The sequence below is a fragment of the Saccopteryx bilineata genome, chromosome 1 (assembly GCF_036850765.1).
Source record: "Saccopteryx bilineata isolate mSacBil1 chromosome 1, mSacBil1_pri_phased_curated, whole genome shotgun sequence".
Taxonomy (NCBI): domain Eukaryota; kingdom Metazoa; phylum Chordata; class Mammalia; order Chiroptera; family Emballonuridae; genus Saccopteryx; species Saccopteryx bilineata.
In genome coordinates this window covers 91,216,002-91,242,504 of record NC_089490.1, presented here as the reverse complement: position 1 = coordinate 91,242,504, position 26,503 = coordinate 91,216,002, and the positions used below count along the sequence as shown (strand labels likewise).

Genomic DNA, 26,503 nt, shown 5'->3' with positions numbered 1-26,503 from the left:
TAGTAAAAAGGGGTTTCTTATCTCAGTACACAGTATGTCCAGGAAACTCCCACATTCCTCTCCCTTCATTCTCTACAGAAAGGAGGGCCAAAAACCTGACTCTTCCTCCTAAAATATTCATCTTTGCAGTTCTTTGGTACCTTACCACACTTCCACACGGGCGTCGTGTGGCTTGCTCCTGGCGGCGCCTCGTGCCACAGCCCTGTGCCACCAGAGCTATAAAATGCACATTTAACAGGCAGCCCCACCTCCTCTCACATCTACTAATAAAGAAGCAAAACAAATTGAAAGTGGGGCCATTTCTCAGCAAGCCTGTCTCTTACAAGAAGAGCACTGGCTATGTTGGGCCTGGAATTTGTAACCTGAGCCCTGCTCGCTTGGCAATCCCGTGCTCATAAATGGAAGCAGTGTGTGCCTGGGCCTTTGCCCTGCTTAGCAAGACCACTGGGGCCTCTGTGCTTTCCTCACTCTCCTCGGCAGCCCAGACGCGCGCCGTCTTCTGCTGACCACAGGCCCCCAGAGAGGTGAGGACGCAAGACGTGGACGTGCAACCCTCCTCTGGCTCAGGACCTGAGGCTACAGTGAGAGCAGGTGGGGCACAGGCAGAGGAGGGAGGGCTGCTTTGGGACCCCAAAAAACAATGTACCAAGGGGTCGGCTGTTGTCAGGGCTGCCAGGGTTCAAATCCCCGTCCTACCGGTTCCTAATTTTGTGAGCCTGCAAAGGGACTCAAGCCCAAATTCCTTATTGATAACTCAGGACAGGAACCCCTCGCTCACGAGCCATTTGAAGTTTAAATAGAAAACTGAGAAAGGTGCAATATGACCCAGCTGCATTTTCCCCTCCATGAGCCAGGGACCCCAGGGCCTGGCCCCCAGAATGTGGGAGACTTCTACAGGAGAGGTTTTTTCGGAAGAGGTCTCATCTTTGTAGAAGAAAAGAAGCTGGGTGAGTTGTCTGGAGAGTGCAAAGCCAACCCTCGGTGTCTCCTGGATGGTAGGTTTGTTTGGCACAGATGTGAGGAGGGGGAGCTGGTGTTAAGCTGTGTCTTTAGAGTAAGCTGCTTTTTCTTACTCAGAATGTATGTTAGGGGAGTGTTTCTGCAGCGGAGGAACCACGGGAGGATACGAGGGATTAACGGCTCCCAAGCAGGCACAGAAAGATTGTCAGAAACATGAGCCCTCAAATGAAACGCCTCCACTAATCCAACCGTAGGTTCCCTACCAGCTCCATCATCTCTCAGTCCAGAGAGGTCAGTAGGGAGGGGACCGGTTTGAAGCTCCCTGCTGTCACCGTTGCCCTTTGTCTGTTCCGGTGGGACTAATATGAAAAATGGTGTATGGGGGAGACTGGTGGGTGCAGTGGAGAGTGGGGCTCTGGAGCAGGTTTCTCAGCCTCAACATCACTGACATTTGGGACTCTGTTGTGAGGCTGCCCCGTGCATTGTAGGGTATTTAGCAGCATCACTGGCCTCTACCCACTAGATGCCAGTAGTACCTCCCAACCCTCCCAACCCCCACCAATGTCTACAGACATTAGCAACATCCCCTGGGGAGAAAACAACCCTGATTCGAGATCAACTGGTCTAGACTTTATTTTTTTTTTTACAGAGGCAGAGATAGACAGGGACAGACAGACAGGAATGGAGAGAGATGAGAAGCATCAATCATTAGTTTTTCGTTGCGCGTTGTGACTTCTTAGTTGTTCATTGATTGCTTTCTCATATGTGCCTTGACCTTTGCCTTCAGCAAACCGAGTAACCCCTTGCTGGAGCCAGCGACCTTGGGTCCAAGCCAGATGAGCCTGCGCTTAAGCTGGCGACCTCGGGTCTCGAACCTGGGTCCTTCTACATCCCAGTCTGATGCTCTATCCACTGCACCACCACCTGGTCAGGCTCAACTGGTCTAGACTCGTATTGTTGTTCTAGCTAGAATCACCCTGGTCTCTTCCACCTACTGATTACCTGGCATTGGCCTCCCTGTGCCTCAACATCCTCATCTGTAAAATGGGAATAATATTAGCATCTATTTCACAGTTTCAGGCAGGAGTGAAGGTGCATAAAGTAGGTAGATGCATGTCTGGCTCATATCGTAGTCCATGGGCACCCTGGAGCCACACCCAGCCCCTCAAAGCCAGCTGTATAAACCAAAAGAGAAGAAAACCTTTTCTCTCTTTGATGCATTAATTCTACCTCAAAGACTACCCCAAAGAAATAACCAAACTGTGGACCAACACTTAGGCAAGGATCAAAATTCTCTTATAAAACAAAAACCGAAACTAACATCCCAAAGATTCAACAGCCAGGACTTTTTACATACAAAACAACATATAATGAAATGTTACTGTTGGAATCCATGGGAGTCCGAAAAGACCAGAGTAACAGGCTTTATTGAAAGGAAGAAAGGAACCCTGCCGGGCACTTCTCTGGGAGAGAAAAGCACTGGTTACAGACTAGGGGCAATTTTTACAGTGTTTTGGAGAGTCTGAGGGGGTACTGAGTCAAAAGTTCTGGTATGTTCCCTTTTTACAATTTTATGGTTTCTGCTTCCTGGAACACTTCTCCTTGAGAGGTTGATCAGCTTTTCTGGAACTTTTCTGCCTTAGGGGCAATTATCCAGTAAGTAAGAGTGAGGTCAGGCAGCCAGGTGGAACAAAAGGGCAGTTGGAATTTCATGTATCTATCATTTCTCAATTCTGTGGTGTGATAAAAAAAGGAAAAGAGGTGGGGGAAGGAGAGGGTATGGGGTTCAGGAAGGAGGTTTGTCTGGGACCGGCCATCTTCTGGAGCTACTTCCTGCTGTTATCCTTATAGGGGGCCTCCTTCGTGAACCTCTCCCCAGGGCAGTTGGAGTAGGGGTTGTAAAAGCATTTGATTGTAGGTAATCCTGGAGATTTCTCTCATTCGGGCCTGCAGGAACTTTGTTCAGAGTAGGGGTGTATTTATAGGGTTCCAGATTCTTCTGTTTCACGAGGGCAGGTTTCAGGGTTGGTGTGTAGGTTTAGGTAGATTTTTCCAATTTTTCTGATTGGCGAAGGTCTGCATGTGGTTCTGTAAGAAACTAGTGAACAAACATAAGAGGCAGGGTCCAAAAGTTAGGAAAATAAATAGGAGAGTGAGTGGACCAATGAAAGGCAATAGTCAAGACACCCAGTTTGTGTAAAGCCACTGATTCCACGTTTACAAATTCTCTGGGCTTCAGAGAGAGAGAGAGAGAGCGGGAATAAGACAAGGAGTGGCCAGTCCCCCTGCCCTTAGACCTACTTCTGTAGAAATTTCTAAAGCAACAAGGAGAGGGATTACCTGTACAGCTCGTTTGGTCCTTAGCTTGACAGATAGTGTACTAGGAATTGAAAGAGGCTCATGGGGTGGGATTAGGTTGATATTTAGGGTGAGATAAATTAGGGTACAGGTTTCTGTCCAATTAGTAGGGAGACACATATAGGTGTTATGCCGTATTTCTACTTGAGCAGCAGTGTGAGTTGTCAGGATCACGGTGTGTGGACCTGTCCACGTGAAAGTCAGTCCTTGGGTGATGTAATGCTGGAAGCACCTTTTGGACAGTCTTTGAACAGTTTGCTGAGTAACCTGTAAATCCTGCGAGTACTTAGGGAGAGGGTGGTTACATTTCTACACTTTGTAGTCAGAGTTTAAGTCCTAGTGACCACTGCTTCTAGCTGGAATTAGCAGCAGGTCCCAGCCTACAATAGGCATGGGGCATTGAGACAAGAGGAATAACGGAGATACTATACATTAAATAAAGTAACAAAATCAGACTGTCAATACCTACAGTAGATATCTTCGAGGGATAAATAAAACTCAAATATTCAGGCAACTCATAGTAGATGGCCCTTGTGTTCACAAGAAATGAGATCAGTTTATCTGCTACTTGGAAGAAATACCTTAGGCTCGTGAATGATGTCTTTGGGCCTTCAGTGGCAATTCCCAGCAGGGCTAGAAGAGACTGAACCCTCCCTCCATGGAGCAAGGGGGCAGCTTACCTTCTCGTGTCCCTCTTTCCACAGCAATGATGTGCCCCTTGATGGGGCCAGAAAGCCTGGCAGGCTTCAGTTCAATGACTTTTTTTCCACTCTGGAGCAGGGCCCTGATGGAATCTTATCAAGTCCTTTAGGGCACTGGAGCCTTTAAGAGCGTATGCCAATAGCTGGTATTTCCTGACCTCTTTTGGGCCTTATGTGCCTTTTCTGTTACTTCCTTGGCCATTATAGACCTTAAAAGCCATGCTCAGAAGATCTCACTGAGGGGCTTGACTAAGAGAGCAAAATTAGGAATTCAGTGTTTAAAGAAGCCTATTAGACTGAGGAAAGAAAATATTTGATTTGTGGTGGTAGGTGGTTGGAGACTGCAGAGGGTCTGAGTTTGATCTAGGGTGAGACATCAGGTGGTGGGGGTTAAGGTGATGCCTAGATAGACTACGGACTAAGAGTGAAGTTGAGCTTTAGCAGAGAAGACACAATATCCCTTTATAGCGAGGAAGTTAAGAAGGGTGGCAGTGTGTCTCCTTGAGGCAAGCAGGGAGGGGCTGCAGAGGAGTAGGTCATCTACATATTGTAAGAGAGTACTAGTTTTGAGATTGCATGCTGTTAAATCCTGAGCTAGTGCCTGCCCAAACAGGTGTGGGCTGTTTTTGATCCCCTGGGGTAAGACAGTCCATGTAAGTTGCTGGGCTGCATTAGTGTCTGGGTAAAGGCAAACAGAAAGTAAAAGTCAGGGTGTAGAGGAAAGGTAAAGAAGGTATCCTTGAGGTCTAGGATTGTGAAGTGAGTGGTGTTTGAGGGAATGTGTGACAGTAACTTGTAGAGATCAGTGACTACTGGATGGAGGGGAACTACTGCCTCATTGATTAGGTGTAAGGCTTGGACGAGGCAATAAGTCCCTGAAGGGTTTTGAACAGGAAGGATGGGGGTATTGCAGGGAGAGTCCATGGGGATGTGTAAGCCTGGTTTAAGAGGTGGGCTATTATTGGTTTAAGGCCTTAGAAACAGACACAGGTACACATTAAACAAAGACTTCAGATACACATTATGAATTAAGAAATTTAAATGAGTGTGCTTTACTTGTTTCAATTCAAATTATACTAGAGATATTTTCTGACAAACAAAGAGACAAAACAGATTACTCACTCACGCAGCTCAATAGACAGCTTTGTTTTTTTTTAAGCTTTTCGAGATGGCAGGGAGTTGTCAGCATAGAGGGGAGGAAGAGAGAAAGCAGACGGATGGACAGTGTGAGCAGCTGGATGGAAAAGAAGGAGGGTCAGAATCTGCAGGAGGAGGAAGAGGTTGAGGTATTAGTGGTGGTGCCACATGGTTAGAGGAGTCAAAAAGATTTAGAGCTCTGAGGAGAAGGGAGAGGACAAGGGGTAGTAGAAGGCACAGTCAGTCTCTGAGGAGGGGGAAGGATGGGTTAAAGAAGAAAAAGAAACAGGGCTGCCAGTCTGTAAGGAGGGAGGAGGGGTTTAAGAACAGAGTGGAGAAGGGAGGGGCCCCTGGCCAGCAGGGGAGGAGAAAGAGCGAGTGGTATTTGCAGGTGAATGAGAAACAGAATCCTGTGAAGGGAGGAGAGGGGGCTTTCTGGAGAGAAGAGACTCGAGCAAAGGAGATTTGCAGAGGGACCAGAGAGATGTCCCGAGAGAGGGGTGTTCCCAGGGGTCAGGCAGGATGGGGAGAGAGTTGGGAGTCCACGGAGAAGGAAAGATTAGGAGTGGAGGTTTTAGGTGAGGTTTCTTTGGCCAAAAATGGCCTGCATGTAGAACAGAAGGCACAGAAATTAAGGACAGGAGCAAAGGTAGAAGAAAAGCCTGCACATAAGGAATTTCAGAAGCTTTCCCAGTCCGGTGGCAAAAGTTGTCAAGATCTCTCAGAATATTGTAATCGAATGTCCTGTTTTCAGGCCAATGGGAGTCATTGTCTAATTTGTATTGGGGCCATGCCATGTTATAGAAGAAAATGAGTGTTTCTGGCTTAAGGTCAGAGAGGCCCAACTTAGTGAGGTTTTTTATGAGACATCCTAGAGGGGTCTGGTCAGAAGGCTTAGACTCTGAGGAGCCCATAGTGTAGACGGGTGAGCAAGAGGGGGCGTCCCACCTTTTGTCACTGTCCCAAGAGGAGAAAATTTCTGTGTGGGGGAGTCATCCCTGATAGAGGTCGTCACCACCTGTCAGGGAGATCCGAGAGAGAGAGAGAGAGAGAGAGAGAGAGAGAGAGAGAGAGAGAGAGGAGAGGTTTGGCTAGGCGCCTAGTCTTTCGTACAGTCTACTGAGACTGAAAGTCAAACCCCTCAAAACGTGAGGTGTGTCAGAGAAAACAGTCCGACCAGAGAAAATTTTGTGGAAAAGAGAAGCTGACCAGGGAAAGGAAGGGAGAAACTGCTTACCTTTCTGGTCCAGCAGGGGTTCAGGACAGGGTTAGACTGCCAGCCAATCAACCTACAATTACACGTCCAAACAGAATCAGGGAGTAAGCCCAGGACGAGCTGCCGCTGCCCATTGCTTCCCTGGTTATAAGCTTGGACGACAAAGAGGGATTGTCCAGGCAGTTAGTACCCTGTCCCGGGTTTCAGCACCAAATGTTGGAATCCACGGGAATCCAAAAAGACCAGAGTCACAGGCTTTATTGAAAGGAAGAAAAGAACCCTGCTGGGCACTTCTCTCCTGATGAGAAGAGCACCGGTTACAGACTAGGGGCGAGTTATATAGTGTTTTGGAGAGTCTAAGGGGTACTGAGTCAAAAGTTCTGGTATGTTCCCTTTTACGGTTTTACGGTTTCTGCTTCCTGGAACGCTTCTCCTTGAGAGGTTGATCAGCTTTTCTGGAACTCTTCTGCCTCAGGGGCGATTATCCAGTAAGTAAGGGTGAGGTCAGGCAGCCAGGTGGAACAACAAAAGGGCAGTTGGAATTTCTAGTAAATTCATACATCTATCAGTTACACAGCCTTAAAATATCTTGTGGGGAACTACTTAGTGTTGTAAAGTAACTAAATCCACAAATCTGCAGGTGTTTGTAGAGGCACATAGTCCAAATAAGTTTTTGAAAAGTTTTATTAAAGGAGGAAATTTATTAAATATGCCGGCTGCATATGGCTGACACAGGGTAACAGACCCAAATTGTGCAGCCCCCAAAAACAGTTCAGGGGCTGCTTATATACTCTGAATTATACATGGGAGTGGAGAAAACCTGACATCACGGCATAAGTTTATACCTTTTGTTCAGAGATACATAGTTAACCACATGCTTTCAGAAGGGGAGGAGTGGTTTCCATGGGAACAAATGCCTGCAAATGGTCCATTAGCCCAAGAAAAGATTTAATTCCTTTCTCCCTACACCTGGCTAGCCATTGACCCCTCCCCCATAGGTATGGGGGAAGGTCAGGGAATACAAGTCTCCTTCCTCTTTCTGCACTTACAACAGTGCCATCTTGGTCTTATGCTAATCACACTCACAAAATCTTTCTGCACTCCTAGCCCAAATTAATAAAATGTTCTTTAAATTTCCTAAAATAATAATATTAATTCTGTAGCTTTTAGCACTTTACAACATTAGTACTGAGGAACCACTATAGTATAAGGTGAAATGACAATAATTCAGCATAAGTCTATAATATTTTTTTGCTCTTAAAATTAAAGGTCGGCACTATTTGTTTGTGGTATGAAAGTACAGATGAATTTTATTCTTTGTTTCTAAGTTTTCTGCAGTAATTCTGTACTTAAATAATTAGGGGGGAGAGGGGTTTTAAGGATCTTTGTGACCTCAAAACACGTAGGGGAGGATTTATTTTCTGAGTTGTTTAGGAGCAGGATGAGGAGGGGACAGGAAGGCAGTCCTAAGAGAGGGGGCTTATCTAGGAAATGTCATTGTTGTCATTAGCCCCGTGGGACGGGACGGGACAGAGTGCCAAACAGAGGAACAGAGATGGAAGAGGACACGTTGCTTTCCCAAGGCTGCCGTAACAAAAGGACCACAGACTGGGTGGACATAAATGACAGAAGTTTTTCCCCTTACAGTTCTGGAGGCCAGAAAGCCAAGATTCAGGAGTCAGCTGTGCCGTGCTTCCCTGGAGGGCACTAGGGAAGAATCAAACCTTCCTTACCTTTTGCAGCTGCAGGTGGCCCCTCTCTCCCTCAGAGCTCCCGCCCATCCCCCACAGTCATCAGCCGGTGCCTCCCTAACTTCAGTCTCTGCTTCTGTGTCATCACATTGCCTTCTCTTCTGTGTCCCTCTGTGTCCTTGCCTCTTTTTATAAGGGCAGCAGTCATTGGAGTGAGGGCCCACCCTAAACCTAAGATGACTTTTATCTTGTGATTTTTAACTAACAACATTTGCAAAGACCTATCTCCAAATAAAGTCCCATTCTGAGGTGCCAGCTGGACATGAATTTTGGGAGCACATTATTCAGTCTTTAAAATTTTTTTGGTGTCACAGGCAGTCCATGGCCAAAAATCAATGATACAAAAAGTATGAAAGGGTATACAGCAGGGGTCGGGAACCAATGGCTTGTGAGCCAGATGTAGATCTTTTGATGGCTGCATCTGGCTTGCAGACAGATCTTTTTTTTTTTTTAATAATTTTATTTTTTTAATGGGGTGACATCAATAAATCAGGATACATATATTCAAAGATAACATGTCCAGGTTATCTTGTCGTTCAATTATGTTGCATACTGTAAAGCCAGTAGGCAGGGCCAAGGCCACTATCACAGCAGCCCGGCCTATGCAGGTTCGCATTGGATTCGGACAGTCGGTAAAGAAACAAAGGAGCCAAAAGCAGATGGGCTGTCATCTTTAATTCTAGCTTGCACCCGGCGGGCAAGTAAAAATACACACTGGGCTCCAAAACCCAGTCACATTCAGTGCTCACAAAGCCACTGACTTATCCGAGTTTCCTAGAATCAAAGGTTTCTAGCTCACCAGACTTATTCACCTCTGTTCCTCATCTCCTTCCTTATCCCAAATACAAACTCTACACAAACTGGCATCTCACTCAGCACTCCTCCATCTTGGCTGCTTCTCCTGGCCTCCTCCACGTGGCCTTTCCCTGCTCTCCTCTGCTCTCTCTCCTAATGATAATCTCAGGAACCAAGAGCGCAAACTCCCGCTCCATCCCCATTTTATAGTGTAGAAATCCAAACCCTTAATCCAATATACAAAATAGGGAAGTCTCTAATACAAAGTCACTTTCTGAGGCATGATTGGATTGTACCACCCCACATCAAAAAGGCTTAATCCCAAAACCAAGCCCCAGGGTACAAAGATTCTGCCTGCCTTTAGCCCACCCCAACACACATTAATATCACCTGGGCGACGGCCTCCTCATGGGCAACGTAATCTTTAACAAAGTGAGCATAATACATTTTATCTGCCCAACACATACCCATCACCCAAAGACAGATTGTCCTCTGTCACCTTCTATCTAGTTTTCTTTGTGCCCTTCCCCCTCCCCCTCCCCCTTTCCCTCTCCCTCTCCCTCCTCCCCCCATAACCACCACACTCTTATCAATGTCTCTTAGTCTCACTTTTATGTCCCACCTACATATGGAATAATGCAGTTCCTGGTTTCTTCTGATTTACTTATTTCACTTCATATAATGTTATCAAGATCCCACCATTTTGCTGTAAATGATCTGATGTCATCATTTCTTATGGCTGAGTAGTATTCCATAGTGTATATGTGCCATATCTTCTTTATCCAGTCATCTATTGATGGGCTTTTTGGTTGTTTCCATGTCCTGGCCACTGTGAACAATGCTGCAATGAACATGGGGCCGCATGTGTCTTTTCGTATCAATGTTTCTGAGTTTTTGGGGTATATACCCAGTAGAGGGATTGCTGGGTCATAAGGTAGTTCTATTTTCAGTTTTTTGAGGAACCACCATACTTTCTTCCATAATGGTTGTACTACTTTACATTCCCACCAACAGTGGATGAGGGTTCCTTTTTCTCCACAGCCTCTCCAACATTTGCTATTACCTGTCTTGTTAATAATAGCTAATCTAACAGGTATGAGGTGGTATCTCACTGCCGTTTTGATTTGCATTTCTCTAATAACTAAAGAAGATGAGCATCTTTTCATATATCTGTTGGCCATTTGTATTTCTTCCTGGGAGAAGTGTCTGTTCATGTCCTCTTCCCATTTTTTTATTGGATTGTTTATTTGTTTGTTGTTGAGTTTTTTTAGTTCTTTGTATATTTTGGATATTAGGCCCTTATCTGAGCTGTTGTTTGAAAATATCATTTCCCATTTAGTTGGCTGGCAGACAAATCTTTAATAAAAAAATAATAACATTAAAAATATAAAACATTCTCATGTATTACAATCCATTCATCTCCTACCGCTCATATTCATGGTTGTGGGTGGCTGGAGCCAATCACAGCTGTCCTCCGGGACAACACCAAATTTTTATTGGATAATGTGTAACGTACACAGGTCGTTGTATGGCTCTCACGAAATTACATTTTAAAGTATGTGGCGTTCATGGCTCTCTCAGCCAAAAAGGTTCCCAACCCCTGGTATACAGTGAAAGCAAGCTCTCCTTCTGTCCCCGATCCTTAGCCGGGCTCACTAGTTTCTTGTCTATGCAAACACATGCCTCTTTTTTTGTGCACAAACAGAAGCATCTCTTCAATGTCTGTACCCTGCCTTTTTATTGGCCAATGTGGAGATCTGCCACATCTATTCCAAGGGATTTGCCTCATTTGGGTTCATGGCTGCATACTATTTCATTATTAGATAAAGCATAATGTATTTAACCAATTCCCTTTAAAAGAATTCTGGGTGGCTTTTAGACTTTTTTTTAAAAAAAACTATGAATAATGCTGCAATGCTTCTTTTTTGTGTCTGTATGCTATAACTGGTTTTTTATTTATTTATTTTTTTAACAATCTGGGTTTTTTTGGAGTAGGTTTAGGTTCACAGAAAAACTGAAGGGCAGGTACAGAAATTTCCCATGCACGCCCAGTCCCCACACGTGAACAGCCTCCCCCCTTATCAACATCCCCTACTAAACCTACACAGACTTATCATTATCACCCAAGTCCATAATTTATATTAAGGTCACTATTGGTGTTGTATACTTTATGGGTTTGGACAAATGTATAATGATATGTACCCACCATTAGAATATCATACAGAATGTTCTCAATGCCCTAAAAATCCTCTGTGTCCTACCTAGTCGCCCCTCCCTTCTCCTAACCCCTGGCAACCACTGATCTTTTTTACTTCGAAAGTTTTGCCTTCTTCCAGAAAGTCATACGGTTGGATTCACACAGTAGGTAGCCTTTTCAGACTGGCTTCTTTCACTTAGCGGTATGCATTTAAGGTTCTTGCTTATCTTTTCAGGGTTTGATAGCTCATTTCCTTTTAGCACTAAGTAATATTCCATTGTCTGGGTGTCCCACAGTTTATTTATTCATTCACCTACTGGAGGACATCTGGGTTGCTTCCAAGTTTTAGCAGTTATGAGTAAAGTTGCTATAAACATCCGTGTGCAGGTTGTTGTGTGTGTGTGTGTGTGTGTGTGTGTGTGTGTGTGTAGATGTAGGTTTTAAACTCCTTTCGATAAATACCCAGGAGCACAGTTGTTGGGTTGTATGGTCAGAGTATGTTTAGTTTCTAAAAAACTGACAAACTGTCTTCCAAAGTGGCTGCCTCATTGTGCGTTCCCACCAGCAGTGAAGGAGACTTCCCGCTGCCCCAATCCTCACCAGCATGTGGTGGTGTCAGTGTTCACATTCTAATAGGTGTGGGCTATGTTCTTAATTTTTTAATTTTGAAATAATTACAGATTCACATGCAGTTGTAAGGAGTAGACAGAGGAATCTCATATACCTGCTTTGCCCAATTTCCCTATCAGTAACCATTTACAAAACACTAATACAGCCTGACCAGGTGGTGGCACAGTGGATAGAGCATTGGACTGGAACTTGGAGGACCCAGGTTCAAAACCCCAAGGTCACAGGCTGAGCATGGGCTCACCAGCTTGAGTGCATTGTCGCTGTCTTGAGTGTGGGATCACAGACATGACCCCATGGTCACTGGCTTGAGCCCAAAGATTGCTGGTTTGAGCCCAAGGTCACTGGCTTGAGCAGGGAGTCACTAGCTCTGCTGTAGCCTCCTGGTCAAGGTACATATGAGAAAGCAATCAATGAACAACTAAAGTGCCGCAACAAAGAAGTGATGCTTCTCATCTCTCTCCCTTTCTGTTTGTGTGTCCCTGTCTGTCCCTCTCTCTGACTCTCTCCCTGTCTCTGTCAAAAATACCCCACACAAAACAACTCTAATATAATATTCACAAGCAGACAATCGACACGGATACAAACCACCAATTTAATTCCGGTTTCATCAATTTCACTTGCACTCATTTGTGAGTGTGTGTGTGCATTTAGCTCTGAAGTTTTTTCACATGTGCAGATTTGTGTGGTCACCACCATAATTAAGACACAGGATAGTCCATCATGAGGACCCCTTGTGCTACCCTTTCATAGACAGAGCCACCTCCCTGGCCTGCTACAACTGTGCTCATCATTGTAGCTTTAACTTTCCGAGTCACTATATGTCAGATGTATGTCCTATAAGAGGTGCATGCAGTTGGGTTTTGCTTTCTGGCCCAATCTAAGAGACTTTTCCTTTTAGCAAAGGACTTTTTACCCCGTTTATTATGATGAAAATGAAGAAACTACTGTTCTAAAACATTGATTGAAATAGGCATTTCACTCAGCTATTGCATCAGTAAGAAAGGGAAACTGAGAGCAGTGACTGAACTTTCTTGAAATCATGAAACTCGTAAGTGACAGAGGAGGGCTTTGATCCACTTCACCATAGTGTTTCTATACTAATTCGGAGGTCAGCTCTTCCCTCCATCCGGGTGAGATATATCAACCCAACACCTTGTCATTCTGAATATGAAAGAGAGGGAACAATGCAACAACAGAGGCGATTAAAATCTACCAAGATACCCGCCTTTCTTATTGTAGGGAATAGCAGAACTCAGTGAAAAGAGTTTTCACTGAGTAAGAGAAAAACAGAAAGCAGAATGGCCCAGAACACTTGAAAATACAAGGACACACAAGCATTGTGGTGACACACAAACATTCCACTTGATTCTGAAATGCCGTTCTTAGTTCTATACTTTGTCAGGTGCCTTCTCCTCTCCTTCTCACTTAACTGTGGCAGTGCTCTAGGCCAGGGGTCAGGAACCTATGGCTCACAAGCCAGATGTGGCTCTTTTGATGACTGCATCCAGCTCGCAGACAAATCTTTAATAAAAAAAAATGTTAAAAATATAAAACATTCTCATGTATTACAATCCATTCATTTCCTACCACTCATGTTCATGGTTGCAGGTGGCTGGAGCCAATCACAGCTGTCCTCCGGGACAACACCAAATTTTTATTGGATAACGCATAACGTACACGGGTTGTTGTATGGCTCTCACGGAATTACATTTTAAAATATGTGGCATTCCTGGCTCTCTCCACCAAAAAGGTTCCCAACCCCTGCTCTAGGTTTTAAACTCAGACCACCCTTGGCTTCTGTTATGGAGTTCATGTGCAATTTTGTGGCTTTAGCTACTTTTTACACTGATGGCTCCCCAATTAAATCACCCAGCCAGAACAAGACTCATCTATCTGCTGCCCACTCAATATCACTTGGATTTCTAATCGGGTAGCTCAAACTTAACCTACTCCCAATTGAACTCTATTGCCCACTCATAATAATACCTTCTACTCATCTCAGTAGATGGGCCTTCGCTGTAACAGCCACTCAAGCTCCAAACCTGACTCACCTTGAAGTTCTATTTGACTCTGCTCCCTCCCACCCCACACCCACTGTAAAGTCCTGAAGGTTCTTCAGATCTAATCATTCTTTTTTTTTTTTTTTTTTTTTTAGGAGAGATGATAATCATCGATCAGTTTTTTTCTGTTTTGGAGGTTTGTTTTTTTTGTTTGTTTGTTTTTTTATTGATTTTTAGAGAGAGAAGAGAGAGAGAGAGAGAGAAGGGGGAGGAGCAGGAAGCATCAACTCCCATATGTGCCTTGACCAAGCAAGCCCAAGGTTTCGAACCGGCAACCTCAGTGTTCCAGGTCGACGCTTTGTCCCACTGCGCCACCACAGGTCAGGCCAGATCCAACCATTCTTATAATTTCTACTAACCTTGTTCAAGCGGCTGCTACTTCTTGCTCTGCCCACGGCAATAGCTTCCTAACAGGTCCACCTCTTTTCTCTCTTACAAGCCTAGAGTCTATTTTCCAGCCCAAGTAATCATTTTAACATATGAATTAAATCAGGGCCACTGCTAGCTCATATATGAAGCCATAGGGCCAATTAGAAAAAGCCTACCCACAAGTGGATATAGCTCTGTGAACACCTAGCTCTACAAATGGATGACAACTTGGTGCAATCAATCAATAAATAAATCAAAGTGCCGCTCTCTCCAGACAGACACAGCACCTCCACCATCCCTGGCCCCCACGTCTCACATGTGGCATGTAGATTTTGGGATGGGCTTCAGACCCCACCGTTTTGTTCTGACAGGACCTTTTGCAGTTCACAATATTATGCCTTGGGAGTATAATACAAAGCATATTGGGAATATATACACAAAGAGGACTTATAAATGTTATCCTGTGAAGATGGTCTTTTCATCATTGTAATCAATTTGTTTCTACTAGACAATTGCTGGAAACAACCAAAACATATTAATTAATTGAAAAGCAGATAAACAAATTGTAGCATATTTATATAACGAAATACTGCATAGCAATCATTTTTTTAAAAAAAACTACTGATACCCACAACATTTATATGAAGTTCAAAAATAGGCAAACTAATCAATGGTTATGAAGTAGAATAATGGTTACCTCTGGGTGGGGTACTGATGGGGAGTAGTCACCGGCAGCTGTTCTATGACTTGATCTGGCTGGTGATTTCTCAGTGTATATAGTGTATGTCAATTTATCGAGCCGAGGACTTCAATCTATGTGCTTATTCTATAGCAACCACACCTTAATATCAAATGTAAAAACAATAGTTTGCAAGTATTTAGCACACTCTAAATGTTTCACTATTGTTTCAGTTCGCCACGTCTAAGATCCCTCCGCACTTGAATTTCATGAGGTTTCACGGCCCCTGCAGTAACCTTGTTTTCCATGTTTCTAACCAGAAAGTTGTATGACCCCTGAGGACACCGCTAATTCTACAACAGAGGACATGAGCGCGGATGTGATGCTGCAGAACCTGCTGGACAGCCAGGCAGGGCAAGAGTGGGAGGCTGGTGCCGGTCTGCAAAGGTAACCCTGAGAGCTTGCCCCCCCTCCCCCACCCAACGCGCTGCCCCCGGGGAATGGGCCGCTTCTGCGGAAATGCTCCCTGCGACCTCATGGTGGGGTGAGCAGCTGATGTGTTCCAAAGATGTTAGGCACAATGTGGGCCCTGTCTTCCCACTTAGGAAGGTATATTCTCCTAGGGGGAAAAAATACTCCGCAGGGTAAACGAACTATTTTGGAGAGTAAGTCAAGATTTAATTAGGTACATGACATTGAACAATGGGGCTCAAAGGGCCTACATTGTCCCACCTGGGTGGGTCTCTCCTGTATGAGGCCCACAAAGCAAGAATTCAGTCTTTTTGGCTTATATGTCAGCAAGCAAGTCTTGTAGTATTAATGCATTCATGAATTTAAGCCCAGTTACCCGTTAGCACACTAGCATCACCAGCCTCTAGCACAATGAGGACGATCAACAGATGTTCGCTGAGTGAATGAGGCACAGCGTGTGTGTGTGTGTGTGTGTGTGTGTGTGTGTGTGTGTGTGTGTGTGTTGTACCTCGTGGAAACAGGTTGCAATTTGACACTATAACAGTAGGCATTGCTGTCTAATGAAGGATGTACTGTGGCCAGAATGTCCATATTTGAGGCATATGGTTTATTTAAAACACCCAGAAGCCAAGTTTGCACTAGCTGTCAACCAAGATAAAGACAAGACCTTAGACTCAATGCAAAGTGGTGCTTCTCATATTGGCAACTACATATCAAATTGTTGTTTCTCATTGTCCCTGCGAGCCTGGGAAAGGCAGGGATCAGGGTGGGCTGGGTGGTGGCATCTGTCAAGTTCGGGGTTTCTCCTGGCCTTCCTCCCACCCCTTCCCCGTTGCAAGCCCTAGCAGCCTTCTGCTCTGTAAACTGATATACAGCTGCCGATTGACTGATAATTGGGCTTAAACGCATTCATTCATTAACACTAAAGGGTTTCCTTGGTAGTGTACTTGGTTTTCAATGTTTTCCATTAAGGAAATGTGTGTGTGTGTGTGTGTGTGTGTGTGTGTGTGTGTGTGTGTGTGTAGGGAGAGAGACAGACACAGAGAGAGATTCAAAGTTATATGTGCAGATGCCTCAGTGAGAAATTCCTGACATTAACTGACATGTGAGGTGAACAACTGAAACAGAGAGTTCTGGAGCTCTGTGACCCATTCAAACTCCATCCTACCCACCTGCCGCTTTGGGCGTGTCCTTTTTCCTCTCTGGGCTTACATTCCCTCCACCCAGAAGTAAAGGAGGCAGCTCAGGTCCTCTCCAGGGTTCCTTCCAGCTCTGAGACTCTTCCTCTTCTTCTTTCCCTATCACTTGAACCTGTTTTAAGTATCACCTCCTTCTTTTTTTTTTACAGAGACAGAGCGAGAGTCAGAGAGAGGAATAGATAGGGACAGACAGACAGGAACAGAGAGGGATGAGAAGCATCAATCATCAGTTTTTCGTTGTGGCACTTTAGTTGTTCATTGATTGCTCTCTCATATGTGCCTCGACTGTGGGGCCATAGCAGACCGAGTAACCCATTGCTCAAGCCAGAGACCTTGGTTCCAAGCTAGTGAGCCTTGTTCAAACCAGATGAGCCCACACTCAAGCTGGCGACCTCGGTGTCTCGAACCTGGGTGCTCCACGTCCCAGTCTGACACTCTATCCATTGTGCCACTGCCCGGTCAGGCTCTTTTTTTTATTATTTATTATTTATTTTTTTATTGACAGGAGGAGAGACAGAAACAGACTCCTGCATGTACCCTGTCCAGGATCCTCCCGGCAAGCCCACTAGGTCGTGATGCTCTGCCCATCTGGGGCGTTTCTTCATTGCTCAGCAGCTGAGCTATTCATAGCACCTGAGGCAGAGGCCACAGAGCCATCCTCAGAGCCCAGGGCAAACTTGCTTCAATCATGCCATGGCTGTGGGAGGGGAAGAGAGAGAGAGAGAGAAGAGAGAGGGGGAGGTAAGGAGAAGCAGATGGGTGCTTCTCCTGTGTACCCTGACCGGGAATCAAACCCGGGACATCACATGCCAGGCTGACACTCTACCACTGAGCCAACTGAGCCAGGGCCTCACATTCCTTCTCATATGTATCAAAACTCATTCTGAAAAATGACTTCTGGGTTGTAAAAGAGGGTTTATTTTTTGCACCTGTATGTAGTCTTTGCCTCTGACACTCGTTTCTGAGCTAGGGAATCTGTCATCACCAGGCTCTTGATCTCAGCCTGGAGGAAATATACCAGTGACAGTTGGCATGAAGGAAGCGCCCAAAGGAGCAGGCTTTCCTCTGCCCTGTTACTGCTTTCCCATGGAGGACACACTCATCTGGGCTGGCAGAGAGCCCTTAATACTTCAGACTATCAGATATTAGGGGAACATCTTTGTCCGTGACTTCTTCCATGGAGGACCAGTCCTCTCTGCTTAGTGGTGGGTGGTCAGGAAAGTTGGCCAAGTGCCAAGGAGAATAGTCAGAATATTACTGATCACTTATTTTGGCCCTCTCGGTGTGGTACCCATGATAGAAACAAAGACACACCGTGATAGCCAAACACAAGGACATCAAGGTGAAGGATGCATTCTATAATATGGCGCCTCCTCCCTCTGACTCACCTCTACATTATATAGCCAATACCTGGGCTCCTCTTTCTCCTACTTTTCACAGACCTACCCTTTCCCTTAGTCCTGATCTCAACTAAGATCTTAGTATCTCCCCAGTGCCTCTTGTTGGTGACAATTCCGTAGTCTCTCTGAGCAAGGCTATAAATATCTGTCAGGACTCATCTACCTTCTCCATCTCTTGGCCAAGGCTGTGTTTCTCCCATGGGTCCCCTTGTATGTGTTCCTTCCCTTCCTGGAACCAGCAGCTCCCAGCGACACTCTGGGACTTCTCAGCGTCAAGGCTGGAGGTGACCTGAAAATTTGGCTTCGCCATCTGGGAGTTTGAAGTCCAACCTTTCTTTCACTCATCCACAGGGACAAGGATGACGTTCTTATGGATGAAGATGTGGAGCAACAAGACGGAGATCTGTCCATTGAAGAAAGAATATTTTTGATAGAGTTTCCCTTCCTTAAATGGGAGCTAGAAAAGTCCATCAGAGAGCTCCAGGCCTTTGCAGATGACATAGATAAATCCCACAGAGCATTCACCACGACCAATGTGGTGACCAGCTCCGTCTCTGCCATCTCAGGAGTGATGAGCATCCTAGGGTTAGCCCTTGCTCCAGTAACAGCAGGAGGAAGCCTAGGGCTTTCCATTGCTGGTGGCAGTTTGGGGACAGCAGCTGGGGCCACCTCTATCGTGAGCAACATTGTAGAATACTTTCACAATAAAAATGTCCAAGCTCAGGTCAGCAGCCAATTTCCCATCCTTGACCAAGAGGTCAAGAAGGCTGAAGAGGAAGCACCCAATATTTATATTGGAAAGGCTGTCGCCAACAATTATACAACCATCAAGAACATCCGTAAAAACGTCCATGCCTTTAAAATAGCCAGAGCCAACCCACGCCTGGCCAATGCCGCCGAGCGTCTCCTGACCACTGGCCGAGTCTCCGCCCGAAGCAGCAGGCAGGTGCAAAAGGCCTTTGGGGGTACAACACTAATGATGACAAAAAGTGCTCGCTTGGTGAGTGGTACAGTGGCTGGCCTCTCCCTCTGCGCAGATTTGTATGTCTTCCAGAAGGACCTGAAGGAGCTCATGGAGGGAGCAAGGACAGAGACTGCAGAAGCGCTGAGGGCCAATGCTAGGGAGATGGAGAGAAAGCTGACGGAACTGACCCAGCTCTATAAGAACCTGCAACAGAAGGTGAGGCTGGGCATTCCCTCCGGGGGAGGGCGAGGGGGTGATGACAGAATGCAGATGGAACGGGGATTTATGGGCACCAGAGATTACGGGGAGGGTGTTAAGAAAGCCAGGCCTTGTGTGAAGTTTGTATGGAGGTTCCTGAAGACATGGGGCTCTTGGAGATAGTGGTGCCTGTCCTGGGTAGATCTGGTCATGCCATCTGTTTCTCTCTTGAAGTCTTTGTACAGAAGAGGACACTGGGCACCAGGGAGGGTGAAGGACTGAAGTGTGTCCTAATATTCGTGTGTTGAAGCTCTAAGCCCTACTGTGCCCATTTGGAGATGACGCTTTGGGGAAGTAACTGGGGTTGAATGAGGTTGTGGACAAAAAAAAAACCCCAAAATTTTAAAAATAAATCAAGATGTGGCCACATGCTGAACCTGACAAGCATAGGGAAAGCATGCATAGTGGTCTTACTGACTTTGGGACCTAAAGTAAACACACAGGATGATCTGAAATGGAAACTTTTTAACTAAAAGCAGTTTATGGTGGGCAGTCATATCCTAGGAGTTATTCTCTATCTAAACAGATGTCAATGCTTGCTTTTACTCAAACCTGTCTTCTGTCTCTTGCATCTAGGATAAGGCACCTGATTACATGGCTTTGGAATGTAAGGGTCATCTTCCTTTTCCATCAGGCCAGACATCCCACCAGAGCAGACGCCAACAGACCCCTCACTATTATTGTCATGTGGACCATTAACTGCTAACTGTCCTGTTCCTGCCTGTGTAAAGAAGCTTCAGCATATACACTTTTACTTTTTACCTGATTCCAGACATTTCCCCACTTTGCTTTCTCCCACCTCCCTAATCTATCACCAGTCAATTTCATGTAACCCCCTTCCGTCTTCCCCTTTGATCGTAAGGTATAAAATAAGTGGTGAAACTGCCATTTCCAAAGCATATTTTTTTCAATCTGTTGAGACTTTGCCTCCCGGCAATTGTTGACAGTTTGGCTCAAATAAATTGATAAAAATTCTTACAGGTTTGGAAGTTTTTTTTTATGTTGACAAGGTCATAGGGGTAGGACCATACCACTGAATGGGTGTCCTTATAAGAGGAGGAGGAAACACAAGAGGGCTATCCCCCTGCTTGCACTGGCCAGGAGGACAGGCCATGTGAGGACATGGCAAGACAGTGGGCATCTGCAAGCCAGGAGGAGTCCTGACCAGGGCGCGGCCAGCCAGCACCTTGATCCGGGACTTGCAGCCTCCGGAACTGTGAGAAAATACGTTTCTGTTGTTTGAGCCACCCGACCTGTGGTATTCTGTTACGGTGGCCTAAGCTAAGACAGGGAGCGTCCATACCCTTCCCAGTTCTCCCCGCCGGGCAGAGGTAGAGTCAGGATGACAGAGCCGGGCGGCCTGACATCAGAGCCCGGGCCTGGAAACGCCCGCCACGCTGCTCCGGAGATCCCAGAGCTGTACTGTGATCAGTGTTTTGTTTCTTTACAAAAACTCTTGCAGGAAAAAAGGCTGAGGATCTCATCTTTGAAGAAAACTATGGTGACTCCGCCTCAGCCCCCAGCTAGTCACAGGGAAAAGAACCCCCCAGCCACCAGCCAGGCACAGTGACAGGTGAGGATGAAGGCTGGCTAAGCCCAGGGGCCTCTAAGTGGAGTAAAAAGGGACAGGCTGGGGGCAGGCAAGGTGGGCAGAGGAAACCTAGAGACTCACTATCTGGGGGGGCCCACCAGGTCCCCAGGGCCCTGTTAGCTCGTGGGTGTTGTGAAGCTCAATCTGTCCCCTCTCCTCCATTGCCACCCAGTGTCTTCAATGCCCCTCACCCCATCACGGGGTGCTGACACAGTCACTGTGCTTCTTCAGTTCCCACTCCCTCTCTCCCACAGTCCGCATGACTCTTTTATGCTGGGCTCTGTATTAAGTGCTGGTAATAAGACAGGAGGGTCCCTGATGAGGAGGGTGTCACTCAAAAAATAAAAAGGCCCTTCAAAGCAACAGAGGAACAATCATTTGCTTAAGACCAGTAGGAATAGCTATTCTGGAATCCTTAATGCAAGCAGAAGCCCAAATCGTATCCCGATTAGGACATCAAGGAAAGGGGTAGTTATGAGAAAGGGAAGGGGAACAATGACATCAACAGAAGGAAGACGTTTCTATTGTGACCGATGAGCTAACATAGTGATGTTTGTTCTAAACAGTGTTTTTAGGTTTTAGTCTGGTAGTCATCAGTCTGGTAGTCTCAATCACTGCTTTCTTGTTATCTTTGTAAACTGTTTTTTTTGGGGGGAGTACAAGATTGCTCAGACCCAGTCTGAAGATTATCTGGACATTCCAAAGGTTTGAGGCATAAGGTGCACAAGGCAGGGCCTCCGGGATGAGGCTTGGGCTCCATTTCAAAGCAGCTCTGTTTATATTATTGTTTGTGTGTGTGTGTGTGTGTGTGTGTGTGTTTCTGAAGCTGGAAACAGGGAGAGACAGTCAGACAGACTCCCGCATGCGCCCGACTGGGATCCACCCAGCACGCCCACCAGGGGGCGACGCTCTGCCCACCAGGGGGTGATGCTCTGCCCCTCAGGGGCGTCGCTCTGCTGAGACCAGAGCCACTCTAGCGCCTGGGGCAGAGGCCAAGGAGCCATCCCCAGCGCCCGGGCCATCTTTGCTCCAATGGAGCCTTGGCTGCGGGAGGGGAAGAGAGAGACAGAGAGGAAGGAGGGGTGGGGGAAGGAGGGGTGGGGGTGGAGAAGCAAATGGGTGCTTTTCCTATGTGCCCTGGCCGGGAATCGAACCTGGGTCCCCCGCACGCCAGGCCGACGCTCTACGCTGAGCCAACCGGCCAGGGCCTATGTTACTGTTAACAAGAGTTGGCTGTGTTCCTTCTTCCTCAACTCACCTTTGGTTGCTTCTCTGCTCTCTTCCTCCCCCACCTGGGCAGCAATTGCTGGTTAAGGTCCTCACAAATGGATGTCACTGGAACCTGCTCAACTGGATTTCATTATGAAGGAGAGAGGCCCTGTCATCCCCAAGACTCAAGTTCTTGGAGTTCCTTATGACATCGCAACTTATAGTAACCTTCCTGCCTGCCTGGTTCACCTATCTTAAACATATGTTTTTGGTTTTAAATATTTTAGCTGCGCTCTTGAAAGGAGTGCATTGGCATATTAAATGCAATTTTGTAAAATTCCGGAAAGTAAAATATAGGGGGAAGAAATAATGCAACTACCGAGGGTGACAACTGTTATGTTTTGGCATAGAATTTTCTTCCTGAGCTTTCCATGGGTTGGGTGTCAAAGTGCTTACTGGCTTTATGTAGCTGCCCTTAGACTGCCGCCAGGGACGCCCTGCGCCCAGGCTGTGCTGTAGAACAGCCATCTTTCTGCACTCTGGAGTTCTCTCTCCTTCTCAATGCCCATATTTGCCTGCTGATCTATTACTTTTCCTTATGTTGTTCTCACTTAGCGATATTTCCTACCGCTCAATACTCCACTTTGTTTTTATAAACATTGCTTTTTAGGTTGCAAAATATTCTCTTGACTGAACGTACAATCTTTTAATTAGACATATATTAGTCATCACTTTATCAAAACCAACTCAAACTGGCCCATGCAAAAAAGGGAATTTACTGTCTCATGTACTTAAAAAGCTTAAGGGCACAAGCGGGCTTCAGGTGTGTCTGGAGCCAGAGGACAAAAATTATGCCACCAGCCCTCTGTCTTCATTTCTCAGACAGGCCCCAGGACCCCCAGGTGTGCCCCTCCCACCTGGAAAGGAGCGTGGCAAAGCCCACCACCCACTCTAATTGGTCAGGACTGGGTCACGTGCCTTTGCCTGCGCCAGTTGCTAGGAATTAGCTCTCAGAATGGAGCTAGAAGCTGGAAGATGAAAGCAACAAATGGTACCCCCCATGTCCCTTGGGTTTCAGGAACATTTAGATCATTTCAAATTTCTTTTGCTATATGATGGTAAAATGAGTATCTGTGTGCCAAAAGATTTTTGCATTATTATTAAAGTGGAGGGGGAAAAGCGCCATTATCAACATTTTGGACGACTGCTTGCCAGCCTTCTGATCTAGGGTGTGCAGTTGTAGTCCCGTGCCTGGGCCACTGTTTTTCCAGCTTTTGTTGCTTTCATTTCTTCGTTTTAACTTTATAGTTACAGACCATAACTGTAAATAAACAGCTTTCTCCACATTTTGTATTGTTCTTAATGTAAACATTTCTTTTTTTTTTATAAATTTTTATTTATTTTTTATTTATTCATTTTAGAGTGGAGAGGGAGAGAGAGAGAGAGAGAGAGAGAGAGAGAGAGAGAGGAGAGACAGAGAGAGAGAAGTGGGGGAGGAGCAGGAAGCATCAACTCCCATATGTGCCTTGACCAGGCAAGCCCAGGGTTTCGAACCGGCAACCTCAGCATTTCCAGGTCGACGCTTTATCCACTGCGCCACCACAGGTCAGGCTAATGTAAACATTTCTGAGTAAACATTTTCAATAATAACACATGGCATAAAATAAATAGTCACCAGGCTCGGAGTTTTGTTTGTTTTATAGCATGTCTGGAATTTAAAAAGAATGAATTAGAGACTGGATAGTGAGACTCATCTCTGACACTTGTTTGCCTGGTCTCGTTCCTGAGCTTTGGTTCCTGGGCTGACTCGCAAGAGGAGTCTCGAGCCAGGCACAGCCTGGGACCTGGGTTTTAAGGGTTTTGGGAAGGGGGGAGTGAGAAGGGTCATGGGGTAGCAGCCCATTGGCTGCTAAACCAAGGAGGGTCTTTTATGGAAGTTTGCCAGGACTTTTCGGCTTGTGACGTCAGACAGTCCTTTGTGGTTAGTTATCTGCTGCAAGCCCTGAAAGGAGACTTACTGGCAGGGTTAAAGAAATGAAACCTAAGACTTTTGATGGCTGCATCTGGCTCGCAGACAAATCTTTAATAAAAAAAAAATAACGTTAAAAATATAAAACATTCTCATGTATTACAATCCATTCATTTCCTACCACTCATGTTCATGGTTGCGGGTGGCTGGAGCCAATCACAGCTGTCATCCGGGACAACACCAAATTTTTATTGGATAATGCCTAACGTACACGGGTGGTTGTATGGCTCTTACGGAATTACATTTTAAAATATGTGGCGTTCATGGCTCTCTTAGCCAAAAAGTTTCCCAATCCCTATCCTAGACCATCTGGGATTCTGGTGAACACATGCCTTCACTTCACGCTCCCCACTAGTTAAATGTACACTCCTAGCCAGAGGAGGCTCATTAAGTCTCAGAGCTGCTTGGAGCAACCCCACCCACCACTGTTCTTCTCCCCCTTCCAGGTGGAGTGGGGTGTTTCATGGGTATCCCTGAAGCACAGGGGCATAGGCCATTCCACCGTGATAAGGCAGACCAGGAGTTCTGAGAAACCTATCAATTCTCAGATGTAATCTATATCTAATTAAGATGAGGAAGATGCACACATTCCACTAAAAAAGAAGCAATCAGCTATCAGATGTTACTCAATACCCAAACAATACAGTGTGTGAGGCTTTTACAGAGTATTGGACCTTCTACAGTGGCTAGAGAATTTATGCTGCTCGTGCTGTGAACTCAGATGATTAACAGTCCTGCTCATGACCTGCTTTCCCATACAAATTAGGGATCTCAGCCACCAAGCTGAACCCTAGAATGGCTGGAGGTGGGAAGATGGACCCCAAATGAGTTTGAGATGCTTTTCCTATTCCATTAGCACCTGACTAGCTGTGGGTGGTCTCAAGTGGGCCCTTATGTGTCCCGGTCCATTCTCACCAACCATGAGCTTCAAGTGGCCCTTGAATTTGTGATGAAATGTAAGCTATAAGTCACACTCCCTTGGGTCTAAAATCTAACTTTCAACCAAAAGAAAACCAAAACGCCATTGTGTTCCAGTCAGTGCACAATGTTGCATTCAAAGAAAGTGTATTGGAAAAGTATAAAGTATACTGGAAAACAATTTGAACCCTTTCTTGGGCTCTGAAAATGAAAAAGGTGTACATTGAGCAAGGTGGGGGGAAAAGAGGGATATTCTTAATTCATGCTTGCAAGTCAGCTACACAAAACCACAGTGCAAGACTGGTCTTTCTTTCTCTGATAAGCAAGATTATAGAGACCAGTACCATTCAATATGGTAACCACTAACCATGTGGCTGTTGAGCATTTGAAATGTTGCAAGTCCAATATAAGATATGCTGTAAGTGTAAAATACACACCAGATTTTAAATATTTTGTATAAAACACTATATAAAATATCTAATAATTTTAATAATTATTTTAATTGATCACATGTTGAAATGACATATTGCTTTAAATAAAATACAATGTGGCTATTGAAAATGTATAATTACATATGTGGCTTGCATTACAGTTCTATTGGACAGCACCAATGTAGAAAACAAAATAAAAAAGATGAAGATAATTTGAATGATAAGTTGGGGTTTGTGGGGCTAATAAATAGCACCTCTTTTTCTCCCATCTAAGTTTAGAACCAATGAAGAAGTAGACCAGGAGGCAGGCAGGTGGAGGTAAAAGTATCAGCTTGATTAAAGTTGTGGAAGGAAGTTGCTTTCGGTTGGTTGATCAAATTGGCTTGTTAACCCTTTACTCCTGAGTTAGCGGGCCCTCGCCCCCTGCCACATGCAATGCTGGACAATGTCAGGCCAGCCCTGCTCAGCTTAGGAGCACAGCATGCTGCATGCTCTCAGAAAGCCACCAAATCAATATTAGTTCCTTCCAGCCAACTGGTCCACCATGTAACTTGCTCATGTTTCCTTGGAGTTGGCAAGCAAGAGAATAGGGAAAGACCAGGAGTATTACTTGGATGGAATTCCTCCATATGGAAACAACAGTGGGGGGAAAAGTGATCCTTCCAATACTTCCTAACCTTCATGTAATAATGCATTGAACTTACCTGACCAGGTGGTAGCGCAGTGGGTGGAGTGTCAACTTGGGACGCTGAGAACCCACGTTTGAAGCCCCAAGGTTGGCAGCTTGAGCGTGGGATCATAGATATGACCCGATGGTCGCTGGCTTGAGCCCAAAGGTCACTGGCTTGAAGCCCAAGGCCGCTGGCTTGAACAAGGGGTCAGTGGCCTAGCTGGAGCCCCCAGTCAAGGCACATATGAGAAAGCAATCAATGAATATGACTTAAAGTGCCACAAGTACGAGTTGATGCTTTTCATCTCTCTCCCTTCCTTGTCTGTCTGTCTCTCTTGCTAAAAATAAACAAACAAACATAAATAAATAATGCATTGACCTTAACCATTTAGTCCACGGTCAGCAGGTGGCAATCAACCATCTAGCAGAATAGCCCTACTCTCAGCTTCAACCAACTGCTCACTCAGTACCAATCACTTCTGCTGTCTGAATCATCCTGGCTCTGCTGTC

At 45.6% G+C, this 26,503-nt stretch overlaps 1 protein-coding gene and 1 pseudogene across 4 annotated transcripts; one reads left to right on the top strand and one right to left on the bottom strand.

The window, feature by feature from the left end:
- Positions 1-300: 300 nt before the first annotated feature.
- On the top strand, positions 301-23,291 carry LOC136325305 (apolipoprotein L6-like). 4 transcript variants are annotated; one of them, XM_066259488.1, is made up of 6 exons: positions 301-591; positions 13,901-14,125; positions 15,174-15,300; positions 18,275-19,103; positions 20,608-20,718; positions 21,942-23,291. In XM_066259488.1, the coding sequence occupies exons 2-5, from the start codon at positions 13,906-13,908 to the stop codon at positions 20,713-20,715; spliced, it is 1,284 nt and encodes a 427-aa protein (XP_066115585.1). In that variant the 5' UTR covers positions 301-591; positions 13,901-13,905; the 3' UTR covers positions 20,716-20,718; positions 21,942-23,291. The 4 variants fall into 4 exon arrangements, with proteins under 4 accessions (XP_066115585.1, XP_066115566.1, XP_066115596.1 ...); XM_066259469.1 differs by lacking the exons at positions 20,608-20,718; positions 21,942-23,291 and adding an exon at positions 19,722-20,123; XM_066259480.1 differs by lacking the exons at positions 301-591; positions 20,608-20,718; positions 21,942-23,291 and adding exons at positions 6,778-6,860; positions 19,722-20,123.
- Positions 17,375-17,470, bottom strand: LOC136321303 (small nucleolar RNA SNORA40; annotated as a pseudogene).
- Positions 23,292-26,503: the final 3,212 nt, after the last annotated feature.

Bases quoted from the DNA above. Each gene is read 5' to 3' on its own strand.
- LOC136325305 (XM_066259469.1), top strand. From the start codon at position 13,906: ATGATAATCATCGATCAGTTTTTTTCTGTTTTGGAGGTTTGTTTTTTT. The intron at 14,126-15,173 runs GTCAGGCCAGAT...GTTTCTAACCAG, and splicing joins GTCCCACTGCGCCACCACAG to AAAGTTGTATGACCCCTGAG. The intron at 19,104-19,721 runs GTGAGGCTGGGC...TCTTGCATCTAG, and splicing joins ATAAGAACCTGCAACAGAAG to GATAAGGCACCTGATTACAT.